General features: G+C 37.9%; 1 protein-coding gene across 1 annotated transcript in view; it reads right to left on the reverse strand.

Annotated features, from left to right (window-relative positions):
- Window positions 1-17,830, reverse strand: part of Lrp1b (LDL receptor related protein 1B) — a 1,617,914-nt gene that overhangs the window by 1,010,006 nt on the left and 590,078 nt on the right. Inside the window, exon 7 of the mRNA XM_059258831.1 lies at window positions 10,470-10,632. Within this exon, the coding sequence (XP_059114814.1) occupies window positions 10,470-10,632 (163 nt within the window). The remainder of the gene's footprint in view (window positions 1-10,469; window positions 10,633-17,830) is intronic.

The raw sequence follows: 17,830 nt of genomic DNA on the forward strand, positions 1-17,830 counted from the left end.
AGGGATATTTTGGTATAGTTACTCTTTAACTTAATTACAATTTTTTATTTCACTTGGTTACAAAGACATTTAAATGGATGTTTCCTCTCCTGACTGGCCATTCCCAAATACCCAGGAGCTGTTTCCCAAATTACCACACAGAGGCTTATATTAATTATAAATGCTCAGCTGGTAGCTCAGGCTTGCTGCTAGGAAACTCTTACATTTAATTTAACTCATAATTCTTATCTATGTTTAGCTACATGGCTTAGTACCTTTCCTCACTGTGGCATTCTCATCTTGCTTCTGTGGTTTGCCAGCTCCCTGACTCTGCCCTTCCTCTTCCCAGAATTCTACTAGCCTTGCTCTCGAGCTCAATCTCTTCTTGCCCAGCTATCAGCCAATCAGCTTTGTATTAGCTAATGAGGGTAATACATATTCACAGCATACAAAAAGATTATGCCACAGGGAAGACATATCTCACTAATAAAAGATACTGATAACCAACTAACATCAATATTTGCCTTTTTTCTTTGCATGACAAAATAACCTTGAGTTAAAACAACTTTCCAGCTGTTACTTTGACCCTAAAGTGGAGTCAATTTCTACATAGTCAAACTACTAAGAGTCTGGCTCCAGGTAAAACAGTTTCGTTCAATAGTCTGCAAGTTTCATCAGTCCAGCAGCACAAAACATAACTCAGAATAAAGGCTTAAAGCTGATTTCACTTCTTCTTTTATTGACTAAACTATACAACCTGATAAAAACATAAGTTGATTTTATATATTAAAATGTGGTAATGTGCAGGCAGAATGGTATCAGAGAGTTATTGTATTGTTTTTTTCTTGCCTCGTGTTATTTTATAAACTAAGATTCTCTTGAGTTTTGAAATTTTCATCTTTCACCTAAACTATTATTGACCTGAATAATTAAAAAAAAGAAAGAAAGAAAAGGAGAAACACTGTCTTGTGTTATGAAATCATTCAGAATTTTGGGGAAATTGTATCTCAAAGTTCTCATAATACCTGGTATGTTATAAATAACTTCTTTGTACTCCTGGATTTACAAGACTGATGTGTAACTTCTCTTGATGCTCTCATCACACCTAAGCACACGTGAGCTGCAGTGTATGCCAGTACGTACCATGCACTGCAATCGCAGGCCTGCTGCCGTCTACCCAATTCTTGTGTTACAGAACTCCCAGCCAGAAACAACTAGAGAACATTTTAAACTGCTTGAAGCTATAAACAATTCTTCTCTGCTACTAGTAGACATTCTTTTAGAAGGTAATTTATTTTATGACACAGAGCGAAAAAGCTTTCAGACCACTTGACAATCATTTTAAAAGTGAAACAAAATGTATTTATCACTATCCAGTATTTGGAAATATTCAGTTTCCCTATATCAGTGAATCAATTAGAAATAGTAAACACTAATATCACTTTCATAATATGTTTTTAAACACAAAAATAGAGATAATGCATATGTTATCAGCATGATAACATCCAGCATCTCAGTGTCAGATAACACACTAAAGGCACACATATATCTTAAAAATAGAAGATAATATTACCCAGAAAGCAATTATAGGATTCTGACTAAAAGGAAACAGAATAAAGAGTTGAAACAGAACCATATTTGCTCACTTTTCAAACATGCTGAGCTAAGTAAAGGAAGGCTACTCAATTCCAGAGAGCCCCACACAGGGAAGAAGAACTTGGATGGAAGTTAGAGCAGATGGACTTATCTTTCAAGCACTTTCCATGTTGTGCTTGTCAGACCCTTTTCATTTCCATGTGACTAGCCTCCATCTGCTAACAGCAAAAACCAACCAACCCATTTCGGTGGACAGGAATAACAATTCTGACCAAGATGAAAGGGGAAAGTCTGTTCAGAGACCTCTTCTACACCCAAGGAACAAGAACAATGTATCACAGCCAGAGGAGTGTTAGTGTGAGAAGAACTGGGTCAGGCTCAGGGCACAGGAGTGAGGAACCTATTTATTTAACACTTTGAACTAAGTTCCTAAGTAACCAGCCCTGGGGCTGCCTGAGATCCATAATTTTAAGTAAGGTAATAAATCTCTTCTTAAGCTATTGCTGTTATTTTTCTGATGCTCCCCCTTTCTGAGTGGCATCATAAATCAGCCTGGGAATTCAGAAGCATTCCTGGGAGGCTACACCAACATTGAGTAGGGTTAATTGAAACAGAATTGTGAACCTAGTAACTTAGAAACAAGTTTAATAGACCTTTAAAGCTTACACTGTGAAGACAGAAAGAATAAATAGCAACGTAGCAAGCAAGAACGGGGGACTTTCTTAACTCTTCCATGAAGTCAACTTTATTATTTATGTTTAATTTAGTGAATTACATCACTTCCTCTTTCCTTCTCCTCCCTCAAACCCTTCCCATGTACTCCCTAATCTCAAGTTGATAATCTCTTTCTCTTTATTTATTACTGGTAAATATATGTGTATATATATATATATATATATATATATATATATACACACACACATATATATATGTGTGTGTGTGTATGAACGTTACATATATATATATACATTCATACACACATACATACAAATGCACACATATACATACATACAGACAGCCTACTGAATCCATTTTTGCTGTTTGTGTGTATGTGCTTTTAGGGACTTTTTCACGATGATGCATTTGGGAATGGTGTGAGATGAAGAAGAGAAAATTATACCATTTTCAGCCAAGGTGGTAGGGCAGGAGAACTGCTCTAAGTCACCTGCATGTCCCCAAGCTTACAACAATGTAACAGTAGCACTGCAGCAGCATGCAGAGAATAAGGTAAAGTTGCACCACCCACCCTTTGAAGAAAGGGCAGGGGAACAGGGTAGACTTGTAAAGTGGTTAAATCATCACAAGATTGATGATGAAATTGTCATCAGTATACAAAATAGTATTATAAATCCACATCATCTGGTATTTCAGTTGCCTGAGGGCTTCTGCTCTCATTGTCCAGAAACTATGAGTTGGTCAGGTCTCCAGCAGCAGACCTCAGTTCTCAGGTCCCTTAGTGTTCTTAGCCTAGGTCTGAGATCTTTTTCAGATAGCTTCTGAAACCCGGCAGATTAAGGCCCATGGATTTTCTTCTGTGTCTCCTTTCACACAGGTTCTCTCTCATATTTCCATGTTTATATTGGTCTTCTTCTGTCCCCTGCTGCTCTCTATGTGGCTGTTGCTCAGAGGGTAGCTATGGCTGTCAGGACTCCAAACCTACCCCTCTTAGCACAGCGCAGGAAAGGGATCATCCACTGGATCATCCTAAGGGCTGCCAAGGTCACTCAGGCATAGACATATCTTCCTATGGAGAAGATCCCAGCATAAGAATGGGATGTGAGCCAACAGCATGGCATGCTAGGTTCAGGCCTGCACTGGGTGGGTCAGAGGCTGCCAGTTCTTCAGCTCCAAATCACCATTGTCCATCCCCTCTACTTCTTCAGCAGCAAGTGTAGTTACAGTGGGTCCAGCTCCAGGGCTTGGGTTTCTGGAGGTGTTATGTTCCCTGCCCCTAACACTAGGAGTGATCTTCAGGTGTCATGTTAAGACACTGTATACCTAGCACCTGAATTATGAATTTCATGGAGCCTCAAGAGTGACCTTCAGTTGTCAAGTCTCAACCAACAGCTTTGCCAACCATCAGGCTACCAGACCACTATGTAGAATGTTGGCTGCCAGGTCATATCCAGAGTCCTCACTGCTATTGCCCAGTCTTCTCCTGTATTCTATTGTCCAGCAAGATCACATACTACTGAGAGTAGTCATGGAAAGACCACCAGGGAGGTAACACAGAGTTTCTCTCAAAAGTCTCATGTACTGAGCCACGCACGTAGCCTGCTTCTATAGTCTTAAGAAAGACTATGCAGATTTATCAAAGCCATTTCTTTGGCCCACAACAGCTATGAAGATTTGTGGTGTGAAGCAATTGGATCCTTGGTCTTGTATCAGTTACGGTAGTTCCAGCACATGGGGAGTGGGGTGGAGGATGGTTGTGGCTGTTCAGTGGAAAGTGCTGCTCCCGTGGCACAGGGGGAAGCAGTTCATCAAGGATAATGGCTGCAAAATCTGTCAGGAAACTGTCAAACATCTTGGCCAGTGCTGTACCTTCAGAAAGCAGTGCAATCGGCTGCAGTCTTTGCATAGCTATTTCAAAGCCTCCATGGAGTGTTCAAGGCAGCTGGTGCTGGCACAGGCACAGTCTGTAGGTGAACTGGCTTTCAGATTTGGAGTTCTTTTGCTTGAGACACCTCAGGCAGCAAGAGCGAATTCTCAGAGCTACTAATTAGGGAGTCACTCATGTCTGTGCTTATTTGCAGGAAGATGAACATCAGAAGGAATGGTAACAATGTAAGCTAAGCATTAGCACCAACAATCACTTTCTTGGTGCTTCAAGGAGGTCCCCCTTCCAGTCCCCCCCCCCCCAGTGTGTCTCAATTGTACTTGTGAACAACAAGCTTAGTCAGAATCAGTGTGAAGAATGAATCACACACACTTTCATGTTCTTGGGTAGTTACGCATTCAGTCAGCAACTCCAGAAATGAAGTTTGACTATCAGAATGGCAGGGCATCTTTCCTGGGGTCCAAAGTGTTCTTGCCTAAGATGGGTAGTGCTGATGCCTAGTTTAGTCTCCATGAACCTAATTGCAAAAGGGGGCATTAGATTCACCTGAGGAGGTAAAGAAAGGGATCATGATAGATAGGAAAATGTATAGATACTTAAATAGTTTAAAGCTATGTTAAAAAAAATCCAAATTGAAACACACCAATAGGAATTTGTCATGATAGAAAAACATTGGCAATATTTTTGACACAATGAACAGAAATTTCAAGCCTAGGAGTGTTATTATTATAAGGAGTATTTGAAGTGGGTAAATCGTTCCACTGATATTGTCCATTCAGCAGGTGGACACAGAGCTCAGTCCATCTGAGTTGTGTTCTGATGTATAACATCTAGCATTTTCCAACAGTACAATTATCACTCCAAATACAATTTTACCAACTGATTGTTCTTTAAACATTTTTCAAAGAAACTTTAAATTGTAGATACTTAGGACCGAAGTTACAACAGATAAACACATGAATTATAGAGAGTAACTTAAAAAAAATCAATATACTTCTGTTTTAATCTGAAATATTTCCCAATGAAGAGGAATATACAAGTAGATTCTGACAGACAGTACATTGTCCAAAAACTATAATGAAAAAGGAAACTTAAAATGTTGTTGGTAGGAACATAAAGTTCTACAGGCACTAGGGAAATTAGTATGGAGGGTCCTCAAAAATCTAAAAGGATAAATAGATATTATAAGATGCAGCAATCTCAAGCAATACAGGGTGCTGAAGATTCAGCTGCATTGCATTATTTATTGTAACTGGATTCATAATACCAGAAATTTTGTTCAGTCTGTGAGTGTATCAATGGACACAGGAATAAAAAAAAGTATATATTTGCACACAGTGGAATTTTATTCAGCCATTGATAAAAATGAAATCTTGTTATTTATGGAGACATGGATGAGTTGTAAGGGCATTATATAAGTGAAATAAGCCAGTAATCAGACAAATAGTATGTATTTTCTTTCATATACAGAAACTGAAACTGATCCTTTGTGGGTACAGTGGACAATAGTAGTTTCCGAGGCCAAGAAGATTGTTGGGAAGAGGATATTTTGTTACTGGGTTAGAGTTACCATTAGATAAAGGAATGAATGCTAATATTTTATAGTATGTGAGGGGCTACAATTAATAGTTACACCAATTATGTATTTGTATAATTTCAAAACAGTTTGAAGTGAGGAGTTTGAATATCCTCAACACAAAGCAATAGTAAATATTTACGACATGCTAATTATTAATTTTCATCATTACATCATTATATATTGCAACTTTATCACCAGATCCCACTGTACTTCTCAGATATATGGAAATATATATATATATATATATATATATATATATATATATATATATATATATACTTTAAAAAAATATGAAAGACAGGAGAGATACTGTTTTTGAATAAGGATGTACCCTTGATTGTGAAAAGCTATCAGAACTATGACTATATTGACTTGTGAAGAAGGTTAAGAAGTTGATGTTTTAGATTTTTCTTACAGATATGAGTAGGTGTAGCCTTCCCTTACAAAGGGAGAGATCAAAATGTACAGACTCAAATTAAGATTTCAAAAACTATGTAATTCATGGATTGTAAATGAGCACACCACCTGCCAAAGCTGTGACCTACATAGAGTCTTGCCTTCACCAACTTTTTCATGCTTGAATTCATTAAATCATTAACAGCATCTCAGCCCTGAAATCTATAAGTAAGGGTCATAGATTGGGATACATATCCAATATTGTAACTTGCTTTTCTAATAACCACATAGTTTTAGGTTATTTGGTATCATCAGTTTTCAGCAGTATTTTGACAATTTCATGTGTGGTGAAATTCATCCCTATTTGAGTCTGGTGTTAAGAGACTTTTTCAATAGGTCTGAAGGCCTAGAGTAGAAGAAAAACCCGAATTGGCTCACCCATGATCTCAGTTAAACCCAATGGACCCAGCTACTACTTAGCACTGAAGCAAGCCTTCTACAATAGTGTGCATAGACATAAGCATCTACTATCAAATCGTATCATTACCCCTTTGTTTTGAAAATGATGAAGTCAATGTAAATCCATGAGTACACAATTGTTTAAAGTAGTTTCTTGTTTCCTTCTTCTTTAGTGAGGTTCAGATCACGCTAGCCCACAAGATGTCATCTTAGCATTTGAGGAGATAGTAGAATAAAAAAAAAAATAATTTAAAAACAAACAAACAAAACAAAACAATGAACCTACCAACCAAACAAACTCACATTCTGTTTTTCAGCCCTGGTCCCTCCTTTTGAAGACATAGATCCTGAAGAAGCACAGCTTTCACTTACCCAGTTAATCACTATCAAATAATAACCTCCTTCGCCCTATTCATACTAATCTAAAAGTACAGGAGTCCTTTAAATGTAGCATAAAATTCACAGGTAGTTTGTTTTTCAGTTTTGAAAGTTCCTATATTATTTTGAAAGTAATCAGCACTTTTAAATGCTTTTCTCTTGTTAATATCACGTAAGTTTTTGGTTTGAGAATGAGAGAAAAGAATAGCATGCAGTTGGGTGTGTGGAGAGATTGGAAGATCTCGGAATTGTTGAGGGAGGGGGAAGTGATTAGAATATATTATATAAAAAATTGTTCCCAATAAAATAGAAAAATAGTGAAACAGAATTATTTTTTTCTTCTATAACAACACTAGAAGGGTATTACCAAAATCTTTGTATCCTATGTAAGATTTCATAGCTTAATAAAAATTAAAAAAAAAGAACTTATAAGTGTAGCAATACATGAGGGTATTTCCTCGCCTCCATTCTCATACCCACAGCTGTTCTGCAGTTCTCCTCCAATACCATAATACCAGCTTGTGTTCCTTCCTAAGAGATATCTCATTTTTCCTATTTGTCTTATATTCCTCAATACCTATTATAAATAAATGTAGTCCACATGAAATAACCTCTTTGAGAAGACTGGTCACTAGAAAGAGAATCTGCTAGAAATGAAACATGGTCTATGATGGGGGTAAGATATAGTTCTTTACTATTAAACAAGCAGAATCTTGTGGCAAGCTGAAAGACTGGCTGTTTTTAATGTTGGTCTGAATATGACCTTCTGTGCCACCCTCCAACATTAATGACTCCTCAGCAATAATTTATAGATGCTTTTCAAAGAGCCATTGTAAGGGAATATTGCTGAAAAATGAAAGGAAAGCCTTGAGAAATATCTCTGAAAAATAGCCTGAAATAATAAGTTGAAGTAAATAATTAAAAATTGAAGACAATATATAAACATCATTAGAAACATCTTTTTGACATATTTTTGTTGAGATTGGCTCCAGGCATAATGAGAGTCCACAAAACATTAGACTTCTATATCCAAGCCTTAACGAACTAAGAACAACAGAGAATACAATTTGAAAGATAACGATTCTAATCTTGGAGCAGTCATGGTGTGCAAACAGAAAAAAGAGAGTGAGAAGAGTTAAAAGAGTGGTCTTCCTTCTATATAGCCTCTGGGACATGAGAACATTTTGATTGTGTTCCAAGCCTCCTAAGTTTAGGACACAAGAGACTGGTCAGATGACTGATATAGTCTCATATTTCTGAACAAATAGAACATACTGAGGCAAAGACACATTTCCCTGCACAATTAGAAATAAGGAAAATGTTACAAGGTGGCGCACACCTTTAATCCCAGTACTTGGGAGGATCGCTGTGAGTCTGAGTCCAGCCTGGTCTACAGCGCCAGTTCCAAAGGACAGGCTCCAAAGCTACAGAGAAACCCTGTCTTGAAAAATTAAAATAAAAAAAGAGGGGGAGATGATATAGCATAAAATTGGCCTATTCATAGCTCAGGTATAGATATTCTCTCCAGAACAAGTCCTAGGGTGGATGGAAGAGGAATCTCCTTCCATTTTTTCCAAGCTTCACTGCACTCTCAGTCAAAAGGCTATTCACACATAGGAGGAGCTGAGCTGAAGTGTTCACCGGCAAACCATATCTACTCACACACTAGGAGAGTAGTTCTTGCTTTGATATCTGTGATCATGAGTGAAAACAGAGTTAGAGCCAGACCACAAAAAACATTTCAGAGCACCTACTGTGACAAATGAAACAGCAAAATTACATTTAAGCAGTTACAGCGTCCCAAGAAACCCATCAGAGAATGTGTGCAAACAGTGTGGGGCTTTCTACTCCTAATTCTGTTGACAAAATGACAAAATATGGCTCTTTCTCGTAATGACAGGGAGAAATAAGTTGCCTGCAAACATAAAGCATGCTGTTGCTGAGAATGAGAAACAACATTCACACGTGTTACATTTCAGTTGGCAGCTTTATTGGAAAGAGTCACAGCATCTTTGTTTTTAAGAAAGGCAAAGGATGTGGTGACTAGAAAGGACAAATTCAGCAGCCTCACCTCTCAACATTTAGATAGACAAGACTATTGGAAAGCCAATTTGCCATTCAGTTAGCGCCATCAAAGAAAAACTTGCAAGCACATACATTTCTAAAAAAGGATGCCAAGAGAATGCCGTGAGCACATTTGTAAATCTCCAATTCTTTCTTACTACCCTTATCCAACCACCCAAACAGATCAGTTTAAATACAACTTCTTTTACTAATGCCTTTTGAAGCATCGCTACACTCAAGGAACCATCTGCTCCAAACACAAATAGAGCTTCATTCAAGAATTATGTTCCCCAGCCTTCCTCGCAAAGTCCTTACGTGCAAGCTGTTCTTGTCAAAATCAGAACCATTGTGATGATGCATCTTAATATTCAATCAGACTTTAAGTAAAGAATGACAAAAGTCCACATATGGATGACAGCTGTTTCTTCAGTAAATATTTTCCCCTTTATTGAATGGAGGCTTATGGCAGTTTAGGATAAGTTCCATAAGACATTTCAGCCGAACTGCCTGAGGACTATTGAAATGACAGTAAGAATAAAATTCCAGTTTTCAATCTGCTACAATTTACATATTCAAAAACAACAGTCCTTTCAACTAAAGCAGCACTCTAGGCTGTGGATTCCTCAGTCTCCTTGGCCACCACTGACTGATGAACAGGTGAATTTGGGAACTTGGTGCATCTTCGTTTTTAACCCTTCGAATTATACTGCCATTGTTGTTAAAAAAAAAAAAAAGCAAGTTTTTTTCTATGTAGATTTTTCTCAATATATGAACAAAATTCATGGGAATTTAAACATTTGTGATCATATTTTGACAAGCTGTAAATTTTTTAAGATTAATTATTCTATTATTTAAGAAAGAGTCTTATAAGAACTGTTTTTAAATCAATAAAATGAATCACAAATTAAAAAGCTAACAAATAAAAAGTGAATTCTGTTGAGTTCATTCATCAAGTAATATTATTAGGCTAAAAGATCAGTATTTACAGGAAAAATAGTCTAAACTAACAAATATATCCTTAATGTTGGAGTACCCTTGAACATACATTGTATTTTGTTTATAAAAACGTAAATGTTATGCTGACTCAAGTAGATTAACAGTGTTTCAAGAAGAATTTGTGCAAGTTGCTAACTCTAAGGTTCCCTGCTGAGCATCAAAATGAACTTGACACTCCACTGAGGTTCTTTGGAGACCACAAGCAATTTTCAGGTAAAGGGAAGAGTGTTGGTGTCTCAGGCAAGGTCTACAGTATCACACTTTGTTAAAAGCACAGATAATCACTAAGTTTCAAATGTTGACTTTTAGCCTGTTTCTCTTCCTGCAATGCTAGCACTAAAATCAATGCATTTCTTTTTAATAATGCTAATGTCTTACTTCCTACAAAACCACATATTAGACTTTGATCCCTTTTTAATGGGAACTTTTCTAAACCTGGCATGCTGAAAGTGATGTTCTTACCCTGCGATGGGATCTGCCGCTATGGCTTTAGGATTGTGAAGCTCCAATTCAATCAGTGTGACACACACAGAGCCATTGTAATTACAAACAAAGATCCGGTCACTGATGTGGTCCACGAAGTAGAGATTTCTGGTAAGCCAGTCAATTGCCATTTGTTCCACATCTGAAAAACACATATGCAGAATAACTTAGTCACAGAAACAAACTTTTTAATCATAGCCAGAATATACAAGTCTGCCCGAGCCATCCCAGAGCAGAACTAAAACACAGGATTTTTGTTAGTTTGTTTTGTTTTTGTTTTTTATTTCTGTTTTGTGTATATATATATATCAAAGAAAAATTTCAACAATGTGAAAATAAATGACTGTAATATGTAAAATATTGTCTACTCCATGGCTATCTCTTTGCTATGTAAAGACTGAAGACTGAAGTTGACTTAGAAAAAAGAAAGTTTCCATTCTTAAAACGTAGGTATTAACATTGTAGTATTTCTTCTGAATTTGCCAAAATATCTCACTTCATCCAATGAAAGTAAGAGGTTCAATAATAAGGTTGATTTGTAATAATAAGAGAATATCTATTGTGAATGTTTGTTCTCAGTCATCTCTAAAAAAAGGAAGAAGGGGTTTTGGAAATTCAAGGGAAGAAAGATAAAAATCAGGTAGTATAAAGAGGAACAGGAGAACAAGGGAACATGAAGAAGTAAATGCACAGAGTGTGGGAGGATAGGATAGGAAAGAATACAGGATGGGATTAACTGCCATTAATGCCCATTGAAAATGCCATTGGCGGTGGTGGCCACCACTAGCCAGGCGGTGGTGGCGCATGCCTTTAATCCCAGCACTCGGGAGGCAGAGCCAGGCGGATCTCTGTGAGTTCGAGGCCAGCCTGGACTACCAAGTGAGTTCCAGGAAAGGCGCAAAGCTACACAGAGAAACCCTGTCTCGAAAACCAAAAAAAAAAAAAAAAAAAAAAAAAAAGAAAATGCCATTGGAAGATAGTCTACTGTGGAAGCAACTTTATATATATATATATATATATATATATATATATATATATATATATATATATATACATATGCATATATATCTAAAATGAATCTGCCCTATAATAGGAAGAAAAGGGTATTTTCAAATAAATAGGCCATTAAATACAAAGCCTAGTGCCAAGTATGGATTACCTATTTTTGAGCTATTGGATAATGGGGTCCCATAAACCTTCCAAACATTATAGGTATTACCATATGACTTGATTGCTCATCAGATGATGGAAAGACCCTACTTCCAAAGACACCACCTACTTGAATGATAGAACTTGGAGATATCAAGCTGGTACCAACCTGGATAGCTTTCATAGTGCTGAAAGGTTCTATGCACACAATTGGGAGAGAAAATACTCAGCAGTTTCCCTCATCTATGAATGCTGTTAGATAAAATAATGACTGGTCTGTTAATTGAGAACCACTGGTACAATAGTAGAATGAATATTATGGGAGTAAACACATTTTTATCATACTTAAAGCCAACACATAAGACAAGGGTCATGCCTGGTACTATTACTTGGACCAAAAACTTAGTGGGTAACAAGGTCATAGGCAGTAGAAGATAACCTACCTAATCCTATAATTTTGCTGAATGGACATATCAGCAGACTGTTACCTACATTCTTATCTTCATATCCATAAGTTCTCTCTTTATATAAGATCTCTCAACCCTCACGAGAGAAGTTTCTTTTGCAGTAGATTATTTGAATAAAAATTTCCCCACAGGCTCATAGAGAAGGGCACATTGGGAAATATGGCCTTGTTGGAGTAGGTCTGGTCTTGCTGGAAGAAGCATTTTACTGGGGAGGGCTTTGAGGTTTCTGGTGTTCATGCCAGGTGCAGTGTCATTCTCTCCTTGCCCTCTTGCCCTGGCCTTGCTAGCACGTTTATTCCTTCATTAGCATTGGAGCCTACTTCTTCAGGATACCAGCATATACAGAAGACTAGCTGAGACATCCAGCCTCATGGGACTGAGCAACTACTAGATTCTTGGACTTCCTGTTCACAGAGAGCAAATGAGTGAGTGAGAGAGAGAGAGAGAGAGAGAGAGAGAGAGAGAGAGAGAGAGAGGTATTCATTCCATGAGGTCTGTGACTCTAGAGAACCCTGGCTAACACAATGGTGATTAATACAGACAACCACATCTGGTCAACAGTACAGAGAATAAGATGTGTAGTGCTCTGCTCTAAAATGGCCATCTAATTTATTCCCCATTCCTTCAAGGCTCAGAGATCATTGCTGAAGAGGGTAGAGCAATTTTTAGAGTCAGTAAATTGATATCTGCAGCAAATTCCTTCTTCTGAGCATGACATAGCCACTGAACAATGAATTCACAGAACCTGTGAGTCCATGCACAAGACTTGTACAAGACCAAGACAGTCCAAAACCCAGCATGGATGGGTCAGGCACTGATGAAGACCCCACCTAGTCTGAGGGTCTGTTGGAATCTTATGGCTCCTTTGTTAGGCATATCAGTTTCTTTGTGGGTGGTACTATACCCAAAAGCATACAGGGAGCACTAAGTGGACTCATAGGTTTGAAAAAACAGACTACATCAAAGAAAAAAGGGATAGGAAAGATAGTGGAGAAATTGAGCAGGGTATGGGTTTGATCAAGACACATTATATGGATATATAGAATTCTCAAACAATAAAAACTAACAAAACAATAGAAAAGATGTAGAAATGATAGGAAAAGAAAGCTTTATGATATCTTTGCCTACATAAAAGGACCAAAAAATTTTTATATAAAGCCAAGGAGGGGTGACAGATTCCTTCAATGGCATACGTAGGCACTGAAGAAAAAAGGGAAGAAAAGGCTTAAGAATTCTTATTCTTTTTATTCCAATACCATGTTGTATAAAGAGGATGGAACTATTTCATACCTGCTATATTTAATAAAGAGGCCACCATCTTTTTCAAATGTTAGCTTTTATTTCTTGGAAGATGAATCATCAGTACATTGTATTTTAGGTAATACATTTCAAATTCAAATAACTGATTGCTAATGGATACAATGGATAAAGCAGCCATATAAAAGTATATGCATTTTCTTTGAGCATTTTTTATTTTATGGTTCCATAGCTGTTACACTGTTGCTTGTAGTGTAGTTTTATATGGTAGTGTAAATCTGCAGTGTATAATTTGTAGTAATAGGAAAAATAATCTCAAAGATACACTGTAACATTATGAGATATTAAGGGCTTACATCTATTCCACAATTCTCTAGTTAATATTTTTTAATATTCATAAAAGTGAATTAAATTAAAAATGAGCTGGAGATGTTGCTCAATTGGTACAATATCTACCTTTTAAAATGCAAAAGGCTCTGGGTTCAGTCTCCAGCATCATGTCATCCAGGCATGATGGTGCATGCCCGTAATCATAGTACTGGGAAGGCAGTAGCAGGAGAATGAAAAGTTCAAGGTCATCCACAGTTACATAGCAAGTTTGAGGCCTTCTTAGCTACATGAGACACTGTGTAATTACCCTCAAACTGTAAAAGCCCAAATAAATAAAAGTACTTTTGGGTACCAAGTTCTCCAATGCTTTTAGACTTCTAGTATTGCTCTGGCTCGTTCAATAATGTCATAAATGAATCATGTACCCATTTTCAGTCTTGGTTTCCATGCTTTTAATTTTTAAAAATTACTGTACCCTACCTATGTTTCAGAAACATGCCAAGGCCCCAGTGATAATTGATAATATTACAGTTAGAATGAAATCCTAGGAATACTTTATTTTTATGTGTACATATACTTCTATGGTACATGGTAATTTATATATTAAAAAAGAAAGAAAATTAACAATTGACAATAAAATAGAATTGAAGTAACATGTTGTAATAAAATTTAGGACAATGTAGTCTCTGTCTCCATATCTGTCAAATTATCTTATGGTACTCTCTTGATTCATGTTGGCCACAGGAACCTAGAATTATGGATAGTAAAACAATACCTAAAAAGGACCTAGTATACATTTCAATACTCCCTCCCTTAATATTTATCTGTGATCAGTTGACTAAAGGATGTGGTATGGCTCAGAATGAACTGCCCCAGAATAGGGCGCTGCAATGGCCAGTCTTGGCTGTCAACTTGGTACACCTGGGAAGAGGAAACCTTGGTTGAAGAATTGACTCTATCAAATTGACCTTCAGGTACATCTGTGACACATGGTGATTGCTAAGTGACTCAGAGCCCACTGTGGTGTTACCATTCCTAAGCAGTTGGGTTGGGGCTGTATAAGAAATGCAGCTGAACATGAATCCAGGACCAAGCCAGTAAGCAGGATTTCTCTTTGGTACTTATTTCTGCTTCGGTTTAATGTCTTGCTATGGCTTTACTCAAGGATGAACTGTGGGTTCCACTTCAAGCTCCTGTCTTTTGCTCCTGACTTGACTTCTCACAGTGGCAGACAGTAAGCTGTAAGTCAAATCATTCTTTCCTTTTCAAGTTGCTGTGGGTAATGGTATCTCATCACAGCAGCAGAAAAGCAAACCCGGAAAGTCACCCCTGCAAATTTTGATAGTTAAAGCTGAAGGAATTTGAGGAACAAGAGTGTTCTCTGACACACACCAATTGAGGCAGGTCAGAAGACCTTCAAGTGAGAGGTGCAATCTATATTTCCTCTGGAAAAGATTATTAGACTGTTCTAATTACTAAGATTCTTGCACTTTATTATCTTTAGTGCACAAACATGCCCATCATGTCTTCATATGACTTTCCTTCCCCCATCAATCTAGTATGAAAATACTCATGTCTTCAGTTCCTCTAGGGGCTTCTCTGTCATTTAAGTGCTTTTCTCTGTGAATCTCTTTTGTTGCTCACATTTGCATATGTCTACACTTGAGAAACTTAGCCACATAAAGGAATTTTTTCCTTTGTTGACTTAAGTTCCCAGAAAAAAATTATACTTATAGCACACATTCTACCAAGATGATTAACTGATTAGAATAGCAATGATTTTGAGAGTTGGAATATCGCAGGTCCAGAGCCAAATTATCTTTGGTTTTCTTAGCCTTTAAGTAGTCATTTATTACCAACCTCTGATTTTTATTAATGTCCATATAACTGTTAGATAAATCCTTTTGGATGTACACATCCATAATATCAAAGGCTATGACCGTTAGCAGCAGCAGCTGAAGCCTGTGGTAGAGATTTCCCCATTTTGTTGCAATCCAACTGCTGTTTTTTTTCAGCAATGTATTTTGAAAAATGCCCTGGTTTTAACTATACTTGTTCTGCTACAATAAAACCTGATGGAAAGATAAGTGCATTGTAATGTGGTGTTTGGGATAATTTAGATTTTTGTTCCTAGGATATGTGCTGGCATTCAGGCATGCCTAGTCTGCCCCTTAGGTAGCTGGCAGGCTGCATCATTCCTGTGTGCATGTGCTCTCCAGTACGGAGGCAGTACTTAGGCCTGTTCAGGGCCCTCACAGCGTCATGTGCTCATTCCTACGTGGTCTCTGTGCACATGTGCTGAGCCCCCTTTAAATGGCAGGGCCCTGCTCTCCTTCTCTCTCTTCACACTTTTCTCATTCCCACTCCCCTCCTCCCGTCTTTCTCTTCTTTCTCTCCTTTCCTCAGCTGTCTCCAGAGGCACACTCTGCGTCTCTTCCTTTCTGTCCCTTACCCCAATAAATTCTCCATGTGAGCTCTGTTGGGTGGCATGACTTTCTAGGGCCCCTCGGCTCCAACCTGCCAAGGCCGCCGCCCACCCGCACCATATTATAACAATATGGCCACTCATATTTTGCTACGGAATAAATTCTCTCTTTTCCAATTTTAAGTAAGAGTTGTGCTTTTTTGTGTTTACACCTTCTCCACTAAAAGCCTCCTTCTGTAATCTGAACCTAAACATTTTTCCTACTTTATGCTCCAAAATTCTTCCTCAGAGCAGGCCACTTCCGTGAACGATGTTCTCTCAGTGGAGAGACTAACACTGACTGACAAACACGCCAGCATTATCTTTCACAATGGTATATTGCTAGAAAAAAAAGAAGAGAGACAGCAGCAGTTGTGTGGGAATTTCTATCCTGTCCTAAGAGGATAAACAGAAATTAGATATTGCAAGCCATTGGACATACATTTGCCGGCCATCAGTAACAGTCTCACTCACATTATACAGCTTTTATGGAACAATAAACATTTAAATATTCCTTAAAATACCAGAAACTTTATTTTTCCTCAGCCAGTCCAGCACTCAGGATATTAAAAAGTCTCGATTATTTTCCCATCTCAAGAAATCTGGGGTCTTAGGTTTTGCTGGGATTTGGTGTGTGCTTGCGTTTTTCTGTCAGCTGCAGGTCAGATATTCTGGTTCGAGATCCGGTATGTGCCTGGCCCCTTCATCCACCCATCCCTTATGCTGCAAAACTGGCGGCTTCAGTACATGCTACTGCGATTTTAGACAAAAGAGCTGCTGCATGGCAGGGTCCACATCTCTCTGTAATTCATCACTTCCCAAAGATTCTCTACTCTGGAAGAATAGGTGCTGTTAACTAACACCTAGCTACTCTTGAAGCAGTGTGATTTCAGTGAAAAAAGTCTAATTGGCAGAATGGTTAGTAATTGTGAGAATTAGTTTAGTTTCTTTTTATGCTGTTGGTGTTTCCTTCTGTCTTTAGTGTAATTTGTATTTAAATCAGAGAGTTTGGGCAATTAGACATAGCCTTGAGGCAAGCAAGTTAGCAAATAAACAGATACAGGAAATACCCGTGATCAGAAAATGGCAAGCAAACTGTAGTGTGCTTTGAACGAAAGGAGACTAGAAAATCTCTGAAGCAAATTCTCTTTCTCCAGCCCATTGCTTTGCTCTCCGCATTTCACAAAAATTAGTCACAGAGGTGGAATCACTCTTTTCCTAAGGCAAATCATAAGGTGAAATCTTGCTTCCTGAAGCAATTCATAAAGAGGTGGAGAGTGGTGTCATTTTATTTTCATGAAAAACATTTAAAAAAAAAAACCTTAAAATATAACTCGGATATTCCACACCCTTTTGAACAGACACTGCTTACTAAGAAAGTCTCTGACCTACCTTTTCTATTACTAGGTCATCAGGCTTTCACTCCAGAGGAGTCCTGTCTCCAGCTAGGAGGAAGAAATGTTACAGAGAAAGGGCAAGGGGACTCTGGACAGATGGCTCTCACTGAGTGCCCCTCCCAGTCTTTACCTATTAGAGCATCCCCTGGCATGTAATTTCAAGTCAAGATCAAACTGAGGGGCACAGAAGAAGCCACTTCAGAAGGCTGCCATCCGGTGTGGTGTCTCCCTTTGTTGTTGTTTGAGGCAGAGTCTTGGTGAATTAACTAGCCTGGC

This window comes from Peromyscus eremicus, chromosome 4, assembly GCF_949786415.1.
Source record: "Peromyscus eremicus chromosome 4, PerEre_H2_v1, whole genome shotgun sequence".
NCBI classification, from domain to species: domain Eukaryota; kingdom Metazoa; phylum Chordata; class Mammalia; order Rodentia; family Cricetidae; genus Peromyscus; species Peromyscus eremicus.